The 18,700-nt window shown below is 43.5% G+C and overlaps 1 protein-coding gene across 1 annotated transcript; it reads left to right on the forward strand.

Annotated features, from left to right (window-relative positions):
- Positions 1–2,573: 2,573 nt before the first annotated feature.
- On the forward strand, positions 2,574–17,870 carry LOC310800212 (uncharacterized protein). The gene is made up of 3 exons (XM_083662797.1): positions 2,574–2,657; positions 3,932–4,015; positions 15,150–17,870. The coding sequence occupies exon 3, from the start codon at positions 15,357–15,359 to the stop codon at positions 17,229–17,231; it is 1,875 nt and encodes a 624-aa protein (XP_083518923.1). The 5' UTR covers positions 2,574–2,657; positions 3,932–4,015; positions 15,150–15,356; the 3' UTR covers positions 17,232–17,870.
- Positions 17,871–18,700: the final 830 nt, after the last annotated feature.

Here is an 18,700-nt window from a genome sequence, read left to right on the forward strand (position 1 = left end):
GACAGACAGACAGACAGACAGACAGACAGACAGACAGACAGACAGACAGAGAGACAGACAGACACACTAGTGCAGACAGACAGACAGACAGACAGACAGACAGACAGACAGACAGAGAGACAGACACACTAGTGCAGACAGACAGACAGACAGACAGACAGACAGACAGACAGACAGACAGACAGACAGACAGACAGACAGACACACTAGTGCAGACAGACAGACAGACAGACAGACACACTAGTGCAGACAGACAGACAGACAGACAGACAGACAGACAGACAGACACACTAGTGCAGGCAGACAGACAGACAGACAGACAGACAGACAGACAGACAGACAGACAGAGACACACACACACACACACACACACACACACACACACACACACACACACACACACACACACACACACACACACACACACACACACACACACACACACACACACACACACACACACAGATTCATGTGGCACTAGAGAACACCCACTAATTATACCTCATGTTCCAGTATATCAAGACCACACCATGAAAATGTCTGGTCAACCCGCTAGGAGGAGTAGATCAAAGTATGAAACATTATTTCCTGTTGCCAATAGGTTGCGCGATGACTATAACTGAATATTGACATGTCTTCAGTTCGGGACTTTTAACAAACATGTGAAGTTTGGGGCAGATTTGACCATGTAGCCTACAGCCGAGTTACAAACCAATGTTGGTGTTGCCAGTAGGTGACTATAACAGCAGGGGGCGCAAGTAGCTCAGAAGGTACTGTAGAGCCGTCATCTGGGAATGGGAAGGTTCATGGTTCGAGGCTCACTCATCTGGGGCCTGTCTGTCGAAGTGCTCTTGAGCAAGACACTGAACACCTCACTCAGGCTTTCCCAACCAGGACAAGTGTGGGAATTTCATCATTTTAGGGGCAACTTTCGGCATCAAAATTTTTTTAGGGCACAAGGCCACATGCCAGGGCACAAAGGCAATTGCTCTATTGACATCACGAAGAGTGATTTTTCTGAAATGTGTGTTAAAGTGATAGCAGCTGATTCTGATGCTGAGGTGTAAGGGCTATGGCTACGTTCACACAGCAAACCTTAGCACTTAATTCTGATTTACTGCTCAGATGTGATTTTTTGTTTTGTTTAGCTGTTCACACTCTTGTTTTGGCCAATATCAGATTCCAATGTGAACTGAGCCACATGTGCAAAAGAACAATGACAAAGTTGTCACAGTAGGTTTATCAGCCAAAACACAGTCAAGCTCACTGTGAAACGGGCAGGTGATGATCCGACCATGACTGTATCATTGGTTTGAGTCTTTTTTAGAGTCTTTTTGAGTCTTCTTTAAACTTGGTTTTAAGGCTCTTAACTTTTCTCTGACACGGCAGTCATGTTATTCTGTGGCCCCATTCGGTCATTTCTTTCAATATACTTTCAAACACAGACCGGTTACGATATCCTACAACCCCTCAAGTTTTTCTTGTGCAGAAAATACTCCCGCTAGCGCAGAATTGTGATGAATGTCGATGTAGAGTGATGTAGCCTAGATGCGATTCATGTCTGTTCAGACTGAGATCAGATCTCTATTTTACACCTGTCATTAAAATGTGTTTTGGATGATACTTTATTTGCTTTTATTTCTTTTTTGTTTGTTCTTCTCCCTTGTTTATATTTTTGCTGTAACTGTTTAACTTTGGTTTAATTTTCTGAGGTAAGAAGATACCTTGCATAAGCCCTATAGGGGTTTCTGTCATTGATGATTTTGACTCTTTTTAGGGGTGCTCAAGCACACCTCAATTTCATCTCAGCACCCCTAAATAATAATTAATATTATTAATAATTAATTAATTAATTATTAACAATAATGATAATAATCGAGCCCCACTCACAAACCTGCTGTCCCCGGGTTAACGGCACATTCTATGTTTGACAAGCCCACACAAGCTCAGTTTTTGTCATTTCAGAGCTCCAGTTTCTCTGAGATGATGCAATAATCTGCATGGTATACAAAATAAAGTGGGTGTGGTGGGGAATAGTGGGGCTAATAGGAGTGAACACTGAACAGAGAGTCATACGTAGATTGAGAATTGGTCACAGCAATTTAAATGGAACACTTAGTTTAATAGGGAAGCATCCTACTGGGCATTGTAGTCAGTGTGAAGTAAGGGAGACGGTGGAGCATGTACTGATCTCATGCAGGAGATATGAAGCAGAGAGGGTGATAATGATGACTGGACTGCAGAGACTGGGACAAATAGAGGCCAGTGTGAATGATATAATGGGATGTGTGGGAGTAGTGGAGGGGAAGAAAATAGTTGTCAGTTTTTTGAGAGGAACTGGACTGTTAACAAGACTGTAGTGTAATGGATCATTAGGGGAACATTGGATGTATTAGTCCAGAAGGAGGCGGTAATGCAACATGTTGGATGCCAACCGCCTTAAGAAACCAAACAGAAGAAGAAGAGGAGAGCCTGGTGACGCGAGGTTAGCCGAGTGCGGTCAGCCAATCAGAGGCAGAGATGGGCGGATCATACCTTCGCCATCCTGGGGAGGGGAGGAAAAAAAAATCGACGCGTAGAGTCGACTGCTCCAGTCCAGGCCAGCGTGCAGAAATCCAGTCATGAGACGTACGGGATTGTGAAACGTACCAATTTTGGTAAGGACTATCTAACAGATAAACCAAATTAGCTTAAAATAAATGCGTAGTTTACTTGTGTAACGCTAGCTTACGAACGTAACGTTAAATCACAATACTTTCTTACTAGCGTTAGCAGTGTAGCAGTTAGCTAACGTTAGCTACTACTAACGTAGGGCTGTTATGGGATGTGTACAATCTGGTGGAGGCCAATAGTTGTTGCATTGATTAGTTCAAGTGCTAATTCTGCCTGGGGATTGGTTATTTTATCATAGACTCATTGGATCTGTTCTTTTTTTGTGTTTACATTTTCCCAGAGTAGGCTCCGATTTACGCTGCAGGCCGATCTGTAATGCGCATGCGCTATTTTGATAGCTACGTACTACGGCTACACCGTTTGGACAAACTATTATTTTCATTCTTCTTCTTTGTGTTTATTGGCAGATTGCAATCCAACTATTAAACGTTAGAATATAACGAGATATGTTTGCGAGAGCAGAAAGTAGCGGGGGCAGCAGGAGGGGAAAGCCGTCCTTCTTGTTTTGGGTCTGCTTCTTGGTTTCGCTCTCTGTCTAGCAACTGTTTACAGCTGCCGTAAACCGTTTCGCTCTGCCTAGCAACAGACCCAAAACAAGAAGGACGGCTTTCCCCTCCTGCTGCCCCCGCTACTTTCTGCTCTAGGGAACATCTCTTAACAGTTTGTTTGAAAGTAATTTTGTGGTTATGGCCGAAGTGGCTGCCGCAAACCGTTTAATTTCACTTCCTGATGACACCGGCCCGCAGACAGACCTTTACAGTCTATGAGACAGACTAATCATCAAGACCACACTCGCCGATTCACTCTGCTTTCAATCGAGACTACTCTGCGTTGGTCTCGTCTAATACTAGAGATAAGATGTGAGGCATCGATATTAAATTTAGACTGTTTAATAACAATCGAAAATCTTGCTCGTAGCTGCTTTAATTCAGAGTTAGATGATATTGGAGCAGCCAGCCATTTTCTTTATCTTTTTTTTTTGCCGGAAGTTGTCACACGACCACACAACCAGGTAAAATGGGCGTGGCTACATAAGATGAATATAGTGTGAAAAGCAACAGTTTAGTTTATATTTTTATGTTCTATCTGTCTCTGGGGCTGTCTCTGTCTTCAGGATCTGTTGCTCTTCCGTGGGCCAGTGAAATCATTGGTTCACAGAGGAGCAATGATCTTGAAGCTGCGCCGGCTAGTTTCGCTGTTATTTGAACTACAGATTGTACTTAATCATTTTTCTATGCCCACATCCATGGACACTTAGATCGAGCCATACCAGCTGACTGGGACGGAGTTTCTGCTGGCAGATGAATGGGGAGCTATCGGTGCAGGCAACATGGAGGGAAAGGTAAACATTGTCCATCTGCATAATACTACCAACATTTATGGCTGGCTGGGCGATATGTTTGAAATCAATATGTATTGATGTTTCATACTTAATTTTGTCAAGTAAGTGGCCAATAGAAACCCAGAGCTACAGTAGCCCACTGGGCTGAACTTGACTCTGCTCACTCCAACCGCACTGTTTCAAAGACACTGCTGCAGCTCTGTCGCTCAAACATGATATATTAGTTCCTATATTAGCCTATCCTTAATGACTGCATTGGCCCAAAGAAGTTTGTTGTGGGAATGTGCTACTTGCACAACTCCACTACTTCCTGAAATGAGTAGGGCATCTTGGTTTCCTGTCCTACACTATTGGATGAACTGATTCATGTCAGGTGTGCCTGACTGCTGCAGTCACAACAACAGTGATCAGGCACACCTGACAGTAATCAGTTCATCCAATAGTGTAGGACAGGAAACCAAACTGCCCTACTCATTTCAGGAAGTAGTGGAGTTGTGCAAGTAGTCTACAGATGTTTTGGCCGTCGTCGTGAACAGAAGCTAGCTGCAGCTCATGGCAAATGCTACAGAGTAGGGGGTTGTAAATAGGGATGGGCATTTTAAGCAATTTAAATACTCGAGTACTCTCTTCTATTATGAACGAGTAACCGGGTACTCGCGCGGTACTTCACTAACGTAAATCCACGGATTACAAGGTCCGGTGTTCTGCCATCCAGGGGCGGACTGGGACCATAATTCAGGCCGTGCATTAGATACCATGCAGGCCAGGCCAACACACGTGGACACACATAAAATTTGGACCGTTTGAAGCGAGATTTGGTGGATCTAATGCTAACGTGATGTTACATGTTACCTATTTGTTCACTAATAGAATTCAACGTTGCCTAGATAACTGCAAGTATAATATGAAGACGTAAAAAGAAAAACATGCCCCTGTACAACGCTTCACAGCAAACTTCATTTAAGGAAGAGTATCTGCTTTTTTCCATTCCATTTTGTTTTCCATTGTTGAGACGACTAGGCATACTTTGATACGCACATCCAGAAAAGCGAGTCCATGAGTCCAAGTTGAAGTTGGTAAAATAACAGATATTTATTTTAATGTTTCCAAAAATAATCAGGGCAGCTCAAAACATGTAACTTAATCTTTGTTTTCTTGTCGACTCCTGTAAAAAATAGCACAGGATTAAAAGATAAATCAGGATTAAAATTAATGTGGTTCAAAGAAAATGTATGCCCTTACTCAAACATTTTGCCTCCACCCATTTCCTGATACAGGTCTGTAAGTCACCCCTCGTCATGCAGTTCACCAGTCTAAAGCCAGGTGGGGTGCTCAGAAAGCAAATAGATTAGAAAAGTGTGCAAAATGTCAGGCAAATACATTTCAATATTAAAATAGAGAAATTAGAATAAAGAAAGAGAATACTTCGAATAAGCACAATGGCTCCAACAAAGAGTGCAGTGTCCTGTCTTGTCTCGTCTGAGGTTAAATGCAAATACAAAAATAAAAAAATCAAACTGCTTCATCCCCACTTTAAACTCTATTGTGCAGTCCTACTGATAATCCCATAAAGCACATTAATGTGAAAGCAATAAGCATATAGCCTACATGATCCTCACGCTACTGTTACCCTCTCAATCTGATCAGAAGCTCAGAGTGATCCTCACTCTACTCTGTTACCCTCTCAATCTGATCAGAAGCTCAGAGTGATCCTCACTCTACTCTGTTACCCTCTCAATCTGATCAGAACCTCAGGGTGATCCTCACACTACTCTGTTACCCTCTCAATCTGATCAGAAGCTCAGGGTGCTCCTCACTCTACTCTGTTACCCTCTCACTCTGATCAGAAGCTCAGAGTGATCCTCACTCTACTCTGTTACCCTCTCAATCTGATCAGAACCTCAGGGTGCTCCTCACTCTACTCTGTTACCCTCTCAATCTGATCAGAAGCTCAGAGTGATCCTCACACTACTCTGTTACCCTCTCAATCTGATCAGAAGCTCAGGGTGATGATCCTCACACTACTCTGTTACCCTCTCAATCTGATCAGAAGCTCAGGGTGATGATCCTCACTCTACTCTGTTACCCTCTCAATCTGATCAGAAGCTCAGAGTGATCCTCCTCATGCTACTCTGTTACCCTCTCAATCTGATCAGAAGCTCAGAGTGATCCTCACGCTACTCTGTTACCCTCTCAATCTGATCAGAAGCTCAGGGTGATGATCCTCACACTACTCTGTTAGCCTCTCAATCTGATCAGAAGCTCAGAGTGATCCTCCTCACTCTACTCTGTTAGCCTCTCAATCTGATCAGAAGCTCAGAGTGATCCTCCTCACTCTACTCTGTTAGCCTCTCAATCTGATCAGAAGCTCAGAGTGCTCCTCACTCTACTCTGTTACCCTCTCAATCTGATCAGAAGCTCAGGGTGATGATCCTCACACTACTCTGTTACCCTCTCAATCTGATCAGAAGCTCAGAGTGATCCTCCTCACTCTACTCTGTTAGCCTCTCAATCTGATCAGAAGCTCAGAGTGATCCTCACACTACTCTGTTAGCCTCTCAATCTGATCAGAAGCTCAGAGTGATCCTCACACTACTCTGTTAGCCTCTCAATCTGATCAGAAGCTCAGAGTGATCCTCACTCTACTCTGTTACCCTCTCAATCTGATCAGAAGCTCAGAGTGATCCTCACACTACTCTGTTAGCCTCTCAATCTGATCAGAAGCTCAGAGTGATCCTCACACTACTCTTGTTAGCCTCTCAATCTGATCAGAAGCTCAGAGTGATCCTCACTCTACTCTGTTACCCTCTCAATCTGATCAGAAGCTCAGGGTGATCCTCACACTACTCTGTTAGCCTCTCAATCTGATCAGAAGCTCAGGGTGATCCTCACACTACTCTGTTAGCCTCTCAATCTGATCAGAAGCTCAGAATGATCCTCCTCACTCTACTCTGTTACCCTCTCAATCTGATCAGAAGCTCAGGGTGGTCCTCACTCTACTCTGTTACCCTCTCAATCTGATCAGAAGCTCAGAGTGATCCTCCTCATGCTACTCTGTTACCCTCTCAATCTGATCAGAACCTCAGAGTGATCCTCACTCTACTCTGTTACCCTCTCAATCTGATCAGAACCTCAGAGTGATCCTCCTCACTCTACTCTGTTACCCTCTCAATCTGATCAGAAGCTCAGCGTGATCCTCACTCTACTCTGTTACCCTCTCAATCTGATCAGAACCTCAGAGTGATCCTTACTCTACTCTGTTACCCTCTCAATCTGATCAGAAGCTCAGGGTGATCCTCACTCTACTCTGTTACCCTCTCAATCTGATCAGAAGCTCAGGGTGGTCCTCACTCTACTCTGTTACCCTCTCAATCTGATCAGAAGCTCAGAGTGATCCTCCTCACTCTACTCTGTTACCCTCTCAATCTGATCAGAAGCTCAGAGTGATCCTCCTCACTCTACTCTGTTACCCTCTCAATCTGATCAGAAGCTCAGAGTGATCCTCCTCACTCTACTCTGTTAGCCTCTCAATCTGATCAGAAGCTCAGAGTGCTCCTCACTCTACTCTGTTAGCCTCTCAATCTGATCAGAAGCTCAGAGTGATCCTCCTCACTCTACTCTGTTACCCTCTCAATCTGATCAGAAGCTCAGGGTGATCCTCACTCTACTCTGTTACCCTCTCAATCTGATCAGAACCTCAGCGTCATCCTCGACAACACGCTGTGCAGCTCGGCCTACATTGCAGTCGCGATCAGGATTTTTAGCTTCCCACAATCATGTCATCAAGATAAAGCGTGCCGCATTCCATTTAGCAACGTTCCTCTCGTTTTGTCTTGTGTTGTAAAACCAGCGCACCCCTCTCCTCATAGTGGTGCGATCCGTGCCCCCTCCAAAGTCCAAACATGCTGTGGTGCCTGTAGTTTCAGTTTGAGTCGAGGGGGGGAGAGGAAACAAGCACAAACCTTTTAGACCACAGTGCCCCCCCCCCCCCCCCCCAAACACCACTCTAGTCTCGCTTGTCAGACTATCTCTGTTTCGCGCTGAGCACAGGGATTGGTAGAAGATGACAGTTCAAAGAAATCCGGTGTTATTTTTTTATTTTTAAAGTTATAATCCATAATATTTCCGTTTTGTTCTATGGCGATGAGTGGTAATTGCAGCTGAGAGACAATTTGTTGCACATCGTCGCTGTCTGGGCGAAAACTGATCTCCAAAACAGCAACTTTTCAGGAAGTAAAAAAAACTGTTCTTAAAATACTGAACACCACGTGTTGACACGTCTTTATTATACAGTATGAGGGATCAGCCGAACAGCATTTTGGTAAACAAACTTTGTCACTGGGTGGCAACGGCAATGGAACCCTATGGAGCCTGAGCTTTGGGAGGCTTGAGTGTCTGACTCTAGTCGGCGGACCCTGTTTACATTTTAAAAACTGCGACAGTTCGCGCAACTTTAACACAACATGCACACATCAAACTCTTGAGCTAATTCTGCTCTCGCTGAGAATGTCAAAATATAAGCGATGTGATGTATAGTTTTTGAGATATTAACGTTTGTTTGGCACAACTCATACTAGTTAACTGCCCCGGGGGTTCCGCATTTCTGGGTAGGGTCGCAAGTGACGTCACGCTGATTCGTCCTATAGTCTGCAGTAACAAAATTAGTTTAAGCATAGACGGGCGATTTACAAAAAAAGAAGGCAGGTACTTATTTCTGTTCTCTACAAGGCGTACATGTACATTTTTACACTCAAACAAAACATGGAACTCATCTCCCAAACAATTATCATTACATAAAGTACAGAATCGTTGGTTCCTCTCCAGACCTTTTATATCTAGCTATAACTTTGGGGGTTCTGTTCTTAGAGACCCGGAGGTTACAAATGGCCTGGCTGTACCTCCTGTTTTCACAAAGTAAATCATTTTCAAACTTAAAGTCTTGTTTAAATTCACAGTATAGGTCACATGATGACATACTCTGAAGTTCAGAATGCCATTTCCGCCCAAACGGATCTTTTAACCTCTGTCCAACTGCCAGCTTCAACCAGTTAATATGGTCAAACCTTTGGTCCAGCCAAAGAAAAAACACATTCATCTGCTGAACAGATCTGAGCCACGGTGAGGCATATTTTCCAGAAGCATACAGATTATATTAACAGTTATACATTACCCGACTAATCTTTGATTCTTTCCCCTTTAACAGACTCCCCCAGTAGTCAATCTTTTTTTTATAGAGATGCATAGTGGATGTCTTCCTAGCTCTCCATCCTCTCATGTTATTACAAGTTGACATTTTTACTTTCAGTGTGTACTAGGGGTGTCACGATACACTCAGTTCACGATATGATACACGATATTGGGTTCACGATAACGATGCGATATTTTAACAATATTTTTTTGCGATCGGTAAGTTAAGGGGGCATCCTCCACGCTAATTTGAGTAATTTCACCATCTTCATCCTCCGTGTCTGTAACGTCCCTCGTCTGTTCAAACTAGGGATGTCAACCGATAACCATTTAACCGATAATCGACCGTTAGAACATTAACCGATTAATACTATCAGTTAAACGGTTAAAAAAAAAATCACGTCTCCTAAACACATGCAGAGAGAGAGAGAGAGAGAGAGAGAGAGAGAGAGAGAGAGAGAGAGAGAGAGAGAGAGAGAGAGAGAGAGAGAGAGAGAGAGAGAGAGACAGACAGACAGACAGACAGGCGCATGGCCTGAAACCCGACACCTTGCTAATCTCACAGCGTTCAGCGCGCACTGATCAAAAGGTAGTTTTTACCGTGTCCTAAAGATGATAATTGACGATTGAAAAGTAACAATTAACGTTAGTCTTTACTGTCCAACACATCGCAGTTCGGAGAAATTGTTTCAGAACGGGACAGAGACGGATTGTTTGTAGACTGTATTCATTGACACTTTCAAGGCCGGTGTGAAAGCGGCTACTGACAGCTGCGTGCGACTCGTCTTCATAATGTGGAGCCCAGCGAGACACACAGAGAGCAGAGCCCTCGTGGCGTGTGTGAAGAGAGGGGAATAAGGGGTGAGACCAAACTGTGATGCTGCGCACTTTGTCAGTGCGCCCTGCAGCCTGGGCTGTCGTCCGCTCAAACACTACTTCACCGGGCAGCTGCGTGTCAATTGACGTGCCTATAATATGCAATGCGTGCAGCTCTAAAGTATAGCCTATCGGAGGAATGTTTTTGTTTAGATGGCTGGAGGCTTCAACTTGTTTTTTTCTGCTTGTAGATGTAAAAAATAAACGCTTTCTAATGAAAAAAATCAAGCATTTGTTGTGGTAATTGTTTAATGGGACACAGACAGTCAAATAGCGCATTTTAATCTTCTCGGTTAACCGACAGTTGTCGGCTAATGAGTGTCGGTTGTCGGTCAAGAAAAATTATGATTTTCGACATCCCTAGTTCAAACAAAGCAATGAAAAGGAGAGCGAGCATGCAATGAGATGCAGATCAGTGCCACCATGTTCAGCTTCTTTTTCTCACGGTATGAGATTTCATCTCAACGATACATATTGTCACGTTTTGATATCGCGATATATTGTGGGACGATATATTGTGACATCCCTAGTGTGTACTTAAGGAATTTCAAATGTAACTTATCTAGAATAACCCGTCTTCTCAAACCCCCATACTTCACATGCATACAACATAACTGGCATCACAAGCCTATCGAAAAGTTCAAGTCTAATATCGGTAAATAAAATGTCCTACATTTACATAATAAAGCAAACATAGCTCTAGACGCCCGTTTATAAAGTTCCTCCATAGCCATTTTAAATGAACAATTGAAATTAAAAACAATACCCAGGTATCTGAAACTGTGTACAATCCAATTCCTGTCCATCACAAAGGAATTTTAGTTTTTTAGGATCGGTTTTGTGATGGCCAAAAACGGTAACTTTTGTTTTATTACTGTTTACTCAACCTCCATTTCTTACAGAAATGACACATTTGATCAATCGCTTTTTGAAGTTCTTATTTTGTTGTAGCCATGACGATAGTATCGTTCGTGTACATTAGCACCATATATAACTGTCTTATCATATCGTCACCACATTCGACCGCCTCCCAACCATTTTGTAACAGAAAATCCTCAAGGTCGTTTATAAAAAGTGCAAATAATATTGGAGTGTGCACAGTTGATTTCAATACTGTTGACAAAATGACAATGTAATGCAATAAAATCATCTTTATTGAAACAAGACAAATAATCGTAGCAGTATTTTGTAAATTACCGTAATTGAGATGACCATTTTTGCTAATGAAAGTCATGCGGTCATGAGGTTATCAGGGATTGGCGAAGCAGCATTTCAACTGCCTGATCAAGACAAAGCCGTTGAATGTATGACTTGAACAAATAGTAGCCAATGCAACAGCTCACCAGCTCAACAATGCCCTGCGGACATAAGAACAATCGGTTTGGGGGGTACAGTGGTGCAGTGGTAGGCGCTGTCGCCTCACAGTTCGAAGGTCCTGGGTTCGATTCCCACCTGGGACGCTGTGAGCGCTGAAGGAATGCGTGCCCGTCCGCATGTCCTCGAGTGCCCACCGCCCGGGTGGGGTCGTCAAAAGGGCCTTTCTGTGTGGAGTTTGCATGTTCTCCCCGTGCCTCCCGGGGGTTTCCTTCATATAGGAACCCCCTTCACCAAAACATGCAATATCCTGGTTGCTAATGTGGTTCCTCCTCTGGTCGTTAAGGGCGCCTGTTCGGTCCTACCGGTGAAGCTTCCTCTGTCAGGGTGGAGTAGCAACCAGGATAAATTAATTAATTAGCACTAATGGGGGATAAAAATGTGATAAAAAAAGAGAGAGAAATAGACCGAATCGAGGAAGCTAGGGGTTTTTACCTTCAAAATAAAAGCCGTAATGTATAACTGGGTAAATAAAAATCAGGGCCATCGACTCACTACGTGTTAAAATTACCTTTAAGTTGTCTGTGTGCTATATGTCTTCTGTGTATTTCGAATCACACACAAAACATTTTTTGCAACATGCATCAATAAGACTACTGTATTAGTTTATTTAATTACCATTATTGTGAAGGTTTTAACCTGACCAATGTTATTCTATCTCACTTTACGCTGCTCTGAGTCTTCAGTCTGCATCAGTGCCCAATTCAGCCTCCCTCTTTTTGAAGCCTATGCCGAAGACATATTTGCGAGTGCTCGATCCCTCGCACGCGCGCGCGGGGGGGGGGGGGGGGGGGGCTGTGTGATTACTATGGTAATGACTGAGCAGGGGTAATCTGCTGTGTATCGGGCTGTTCACACATAACGTTTGCATTTTTGCATGGAAAAAGCGCTACCTGGAGCATTTTTGTCAGGAGAGGGACTGACTGTGATATTAGGTGACGCTAAGATAACATCTAAAGCCTACCTTTAAACAGTATCTCCGGTTGGATTAGCGCTTTGGAGCAGACAAGTTGTGAAACAAGCGAAGGCATTTGATTTCCAATACATGTCCATTGTTGCTGAATAGTGATCACCATGATGCGATTGTCTCCCAAAAAGTGATTATTTCTCCACATTTCTTGTGACTAACGTTATGGGAAACGACGGTGTAGTCAGTAAACTAGTGCAACGTTTTGAATGAGTTTCATCGGGCGTGCGCTATGAAGAAGCGTGCTTCTCATTCGGGAGAATATCTCCAGCCACCATTTTCGGGAAGAGCTGGAAAACTTCCGGTTAAAACTTTCAAAATAATGTTACTTAAACAAAAGTAAATAGCTTATTGATGCACGTTGGAGGAGAAAAGGTATTTCAATGAATGAAGCAGCATCCTTGTATCAAAATACTCGTGATGTTATATGGCGTGAAACTGTGGCTTAACGCATTACTCAAAATAAATAAGGTTACAATAAGCGTTTTATTTATTTTGAAAGCAACAAAGCGGATGATGTACTTGTACATTCTGGCTGACTTGACGCCCGGCCGTGCAGTTGCTGCTGGATGCTGCCAGATCCACATGACGATGCGTGCGTAGATCTTCTATACCATTTTTAAAGGGGTGGGGAGTGGGGCGAGTAATCGAAGAGCAGAAACGTTACTCGAATACTGACGTTATGAACGAGTGCTCAAGTACCCGAGTACTCGCGCCCATCCCTAGTACATGATTTAGCCTACACAACAAGGTTTTTTGTTGGCAATGTTTATTGACAAAAGCACACTGGCAGATACATACCAAATGGTTCAAAGTAAATCTCTCAAAGTCTCATCTGTCAGCATTATACAGTCTATGGTCAGCATTTGGCTTGTGTTATTGCAATATCCTAGTTTGAACAACTGATGATCAGCAATATTCTTACAGTAATATGTTAAGTTACCATTATAAGCTCAGGAGAGCAGAAAATTATATAATGAGCCATGCACATGGGTATTAAAGCGTAGCATTAATTTTCACAAATCATTTGACCAGGGGGCAATGTGCCTCTGTTGTGTTGTGCTGTTCCTGCTCCACCATGGTGCTCCGGCGGCCATTCCTTGAAGAAACAAACAACACCGTGTTATATTAATCACTATAACATTAACGCCACCAAATTCTTGCTCGCATGTTTACGTTAGCACACGATGCTAATCGAGCTAGCGTTAGCTTACAAACATGCGCATCACTCAAACAGTCCAACATAGCAGTGCACCAAGTGCGCAATCAAATCCACCTCAGTTATAAAGTTTAGAGTTTGCCCAGATATACCGTAATAAGTACAATAGCAGTTTACCTTGTGGAGGCTTAGCAGCAGCTAGCAGGCTGGAGGCTCACACCAGGATCACACCACACCATGGTCTCTTGGCCAGGCCCCGGACAAGACGGTGGTCTGCTGGCTGGACAGCCAGCCAGTGAGTAAGCTGGCAACCAGAAGCGAACAACAAGATGGCAGTCAAGCCTGTGAGACAAATTCGGAAACTCCCCTGGCAGCCACTAGGGGCAGCCACCCCCTCTCCCCGTACTTCCGTGTAGAATTAATCCATTCAACCAATCAACGATAAGCAGGAAGCGGGAGATTCAAGCCTCATTTTCTTCTATCAAAACCCAATGGGTGACGTCACGCTCACTTAATCCATCTATTATACTATCAATGGTCTGCATGCAAATTGTTAGCACAAACGCTGTGTATAAACGTGAAATAAAAGGTGAGAACGCAATGCCAGTTTGCCATTTTATGCAGAGACTCGTCTAAACATGGCCTAAGTCTGGGTAAAATGCATCATCAGCGGTAATCAGATTTTTTGGAAAAATAATCTATAATCTAAATTGGCCCCAAAAGCCGGTGATCGGTAACCTGACGACGCCAGATGGACGCTATAGCTCCACATACGTTTCACTAAACCAGTCGATCTGGGAATGCAGTAACCAGACCCGCTGACGGAGGCGGCACTTTTTCCAAGCTACTTGGCAGGTGATTGGATGACCCATCTGTCTATCACCGCTGGTGGGTGTTAACTTCAACCAGATCGCCGAAGGTGCCTGTGCCTGATCTCCGTGGTATTCATTGATTGAGTCCTCGCCGTCGTAAAGTCACCTTCGAAGCATGAAGTTAGATTATAACGAACTAGTTGTGTGGCTTAGCCTTCCCAAATGTTGAGGGTCGTTTTTTAGAATTTAATACATAGAATTGGGAACGTTACATTCAATTTCATTCAGACTGCCTGTCACTTCCGCGGCGGCAGCCATGTTGACGAGTGAAAAGAACTACAAAGACCATGTACCCACTACTTGCCCAGACGAGCCTGAGCCCGCCTAAGGCTGCCGCTGATTCGTCGGGCCGGCATGGTTCGGCCAATCATCTTAACTGCCTGTGCATGACAAGATGGATTACGTCGAGAGAATCTCTTTTGATCTCGCGAGGTTATCCATCTTGCAAGCAAGGTTAGGTGATCGGTGCATCCCAAGTTTTCAGCAATGCTAGTGAACGTAAATCTAGAGGGCATTTCGATTGGGTTTCTGCCTCTGCTTCCTATCCTAGGCTTAGATTATTGGAATTAAATGCAAAGTACAGTACACGTTGGCATTATTTTTATTAAATGTATTTGAATTTGAAATGTAAGAAATTAGTACTTACTTGGGCAAAGATGGTTTGAAGTACTAATTCTTTCTTGTCCCTCCCCCTCCTAGGTGCTGATGTCACGGAAAGGCAAAGCAGAGAGGTGAACATGAAGATCAGAAGTAATTTTTAACGTTTTAACAATTTAGAGATTAGATCATTTTGAGACCCGGTCAATTGACAGGATTGTCATACGTACGGATTCCCATACGGACACAGACTTTGTGGGTGTCGTCTGCAAGGATTACCACCACCCTTACTCATAGCTTTGAAGAGTGATGCCATCAGGACATGGACAATTTTCTAATTTGATCATGGAGAAACAGAACTCGGTTGATAACGTTGCCTCAAAACCGCTCGGTGGACCTTCATCGGCGTTCATCTGCACCGAGTGCGGTGATGGTTTCAGCCAATACCCAAATGTGTTGACGCACATGGCCATTCATGGACCGTTGGAGTCATTTCCCTTAGATGGTTCGTCCAATGGATTTGAAGTCCCTCGAGAATATGTGCTCCAGGAAAACGGTACACTGACAGTTGTAAATGGTTTCGCCCAGTCAAATTACTCCTCTGTGAAACCAATATCTCCTGGTGTCCTGTCGTCTCATTTCCCACCCCCTATCAAATCAGTATCTCCAACTCTTCCACAACATCTCCCTCCTTATAGAGACGTCTTCAGGGCCAAACCAAAAGAGGCCAGCTTGAACTCGGACAAATCTCGTCAGGGCCATTACCATTGTGAAATATGTAGCCGGTCGTTCAACAGCCAGCAGAGCTTACATCGTCACCAGCAATATCGCAACACAGAGCGAGGTTACAAGTGTACTTTGTGCTGTATGATCTTGGCAGGTCGAGAGCACCTCCAGAAGCACCTACAAGACCACGCGTGTGAACGCTTTTACTGCTGCGGACGTTGCGGCAAACGGTTCCTCAAAGCGGACGCGCTGAACGCTCACCAGAACGAATATCACCCGTCGCCCAAGGTCAAAACCTTGGGGAAGTCGGAGAATAACCCGGAGAAAAGGGTCGAGAAAACGTATCCGTGTAAGAAATGCAGGTTGAATTTTTTCTGGCTGTCCGATTTTCAGACGCACTCGCTCTACCATTGTAAGGGGAAAGAACCCGATGTTTCCGTTGCGTCCGAAATTGAAGTGGCCTCCAAGAAGCTGGACGATACACCACGTGAAAATTGTCACAGCAATGGCACATCTATTGATGTGAAGAATCTGGATAGTAAGGCCCTTAAAGATACTAGCAATAATGCAATCGATCCTGAATCCACGTTTACGCCGTACAGATGTGGTTTGTGTGGCGATCGTTTCCAAGAGTTAACCGCCCTAAAGGAGCACCATCTCACACATCAAACTCAGGAAGAAATAGATCAGTTGAATCAAGAGACGCAAAAAACATTTAAGCAAAGACTGGGAACTAAAGGCAGACGTAGAAGACGGGCTAATCCTAATGGCAAACTGCATCCTTGCAAACATTGCCACCGTGTGTTTAATCATTCTAGTAGTTTATCGCGGCACATGAGATACCATAAGGGCACTATGCACACTTGTGTGTTCTGCGGTAGACATTTTCCTCAGCGCTGCGACGTCAGAAGGCATGTAGCCATGTATCACAAAAATGAATTGGAAAAGAAACCAGGGTTGAAACGCATTGCATTATATACGACTCCCCAAGAAGATGACGAGGAGACCGCGTTAGAAGAAGAACAAACAAGAAAACAGGCTTCTAAGACTAGGGTTAACTACAAGTGTCAGGAGTGTGGGAAGAGATTTGGATTGTTGTGCGTCTACCAAAGGCACTTGCGCTACCACAAAAAGGAGCCTAGTGAATCGCATAAGTGCCCCCAATGTCCAGCGCTCTTCAAGAATGCCTCTTCCCTGGAGCTTCACCTTAAAAATCACCCAACAACAGGAGAAGCTGATGTGGGACAAACATCTCCCTCCACCGGTGCCAATCAGGACCCTGTCCTTGAAAAGGGTACTGCAGAAGATGTAGAAGATGACTATATGGACCATACCCAGGATGATAAAAATACCTCCGCAGAGGTTCTTTACGAATGCACCGAGTGCACTGAGACGTTCTCGTGCTTGGAGACGTTTCTTCAACACCAGATTTCTCATGGCTCAGAGAACTCTAAGTAACTACAAGGTTGGCCCCGATCCGTTATTCTTTCTTGACCGACTAAATAAATATCAATTGTTATTTGCCAACAATCATGTTCTCAGTTGACTTGTGAGTGGGTATGAATTTTTACAAATGCAAATAATTGTACAGTTCACGAATAAATGTCTGTAAAAGTTTATTTTGTCTGCCTACTTTTTTTTTTACACTTTTGTTGTTGTCAAGACCTCATTTAGTTTGTCATAAGTCCAATGGGGACCAAGAAGTATGGGCTGGGAGTGTACCAAATACATTTTGAGATGGAAACATGTTTTGTTTTATGCAAAGAATTTGTGTCAAATCTGTTTTGTAAAACGGTGGCATTGAAAAATACTGATAGAACTTTAACATACCAGTCTGGCTTAGGTAACGGTGGAATAGTGTTCAAAACCTAGTATTCTTTCACCAGCAAATGTAGTTGATTAAAAATCGATCTTTTGTTTGCTAAAGGTAATTGTCTTGTTTTACAGTGAGGGGCCACCTATTCTGTTATGTCTCTTGTTCATAACTTTTAACTTCAAATGTTTTCTGACAATAATGTGATTTGAGATTTTGATGATGCATCCCATCCTTTTGAATTAACATTCTGTAGATTTTAATTGTGCCATTAAAGTTGTACAAAGTAATTACTGTCTCTCGTGGCAAATTTGTGTTCGGTCATTTTTGGCAGTATGTAGACCTAGCCTTTATATATGCCTTCAGGGTAGTTCTGAGATATTTTGAGCTTTGGAGTTTTCAGCATTCATTTCAGCGATCCTCAAATCCGGCCTTTGTGGGACTTCTCTATCTGCTCTCTGTCTCCTTATTAACTGTTTTGAGGGGGGTGGGACCTCTGATGAGATGATCTGTTAGGATAGATCCAGCTTTGGTGCAGTTAATGGACATTTTTCAGTACTACACAGCTATAGACAAGGTTTTTGGTCTTATGCATCCAGTTGGCGGGGTTGGCACTAAATGGGCAAATTAAATGAGTGTGACTTTGTGATGTCACAAAGTCACAGGAGTCAAAACGGCTTGTTTGGAGGCCTTTTGTCCTTACATAGCTGGTGTGGATTTATCTGGCAAACATGTTTTGAGACTTCCATTATTGTGTTAAAGCTGCATTCAGCGATGTTTTTGTGTTCAAATAAGTGTTAAATGGCTCTATATTCTGACAGCAATCACTGAAATAGAGTGTTTGGTCAGTGACTTGAAACCCCCAACCCCCCACTGTCCTCTATCGCTCTCCTGTAGTCCTGCAGGCTGTGCAGACGTATCTCCACAACCGTAAGTCGTAGAGACTCACGGATGGCGACATTGGATTCGGGGTGAAAAAATACATATAGTCCTTTAAAAGGATCGCGATTGGACCTTCCCTTTCTTAGAAAATGTCAACTTTTCTCTGATTGGATCAAAATTGGTGCCGACCTCAAACTGTCCAATCAGAGAAAAGTTGACATTTTCTAAGAAA

Source organism: Poromitra crassiceps (assembly GCF_964638095.1).
Source record: "Poromitra crassiceps genome assembly, chromosome: 29".
In the NCBI taxonomy this organism is placed as follows: domain Eukaryota; kingdom Metazoa; phylum Chordata; class Actinopteri; order Beryciformes; family Melamphaidae; genus Poromitra; species Poromitra crassiceps.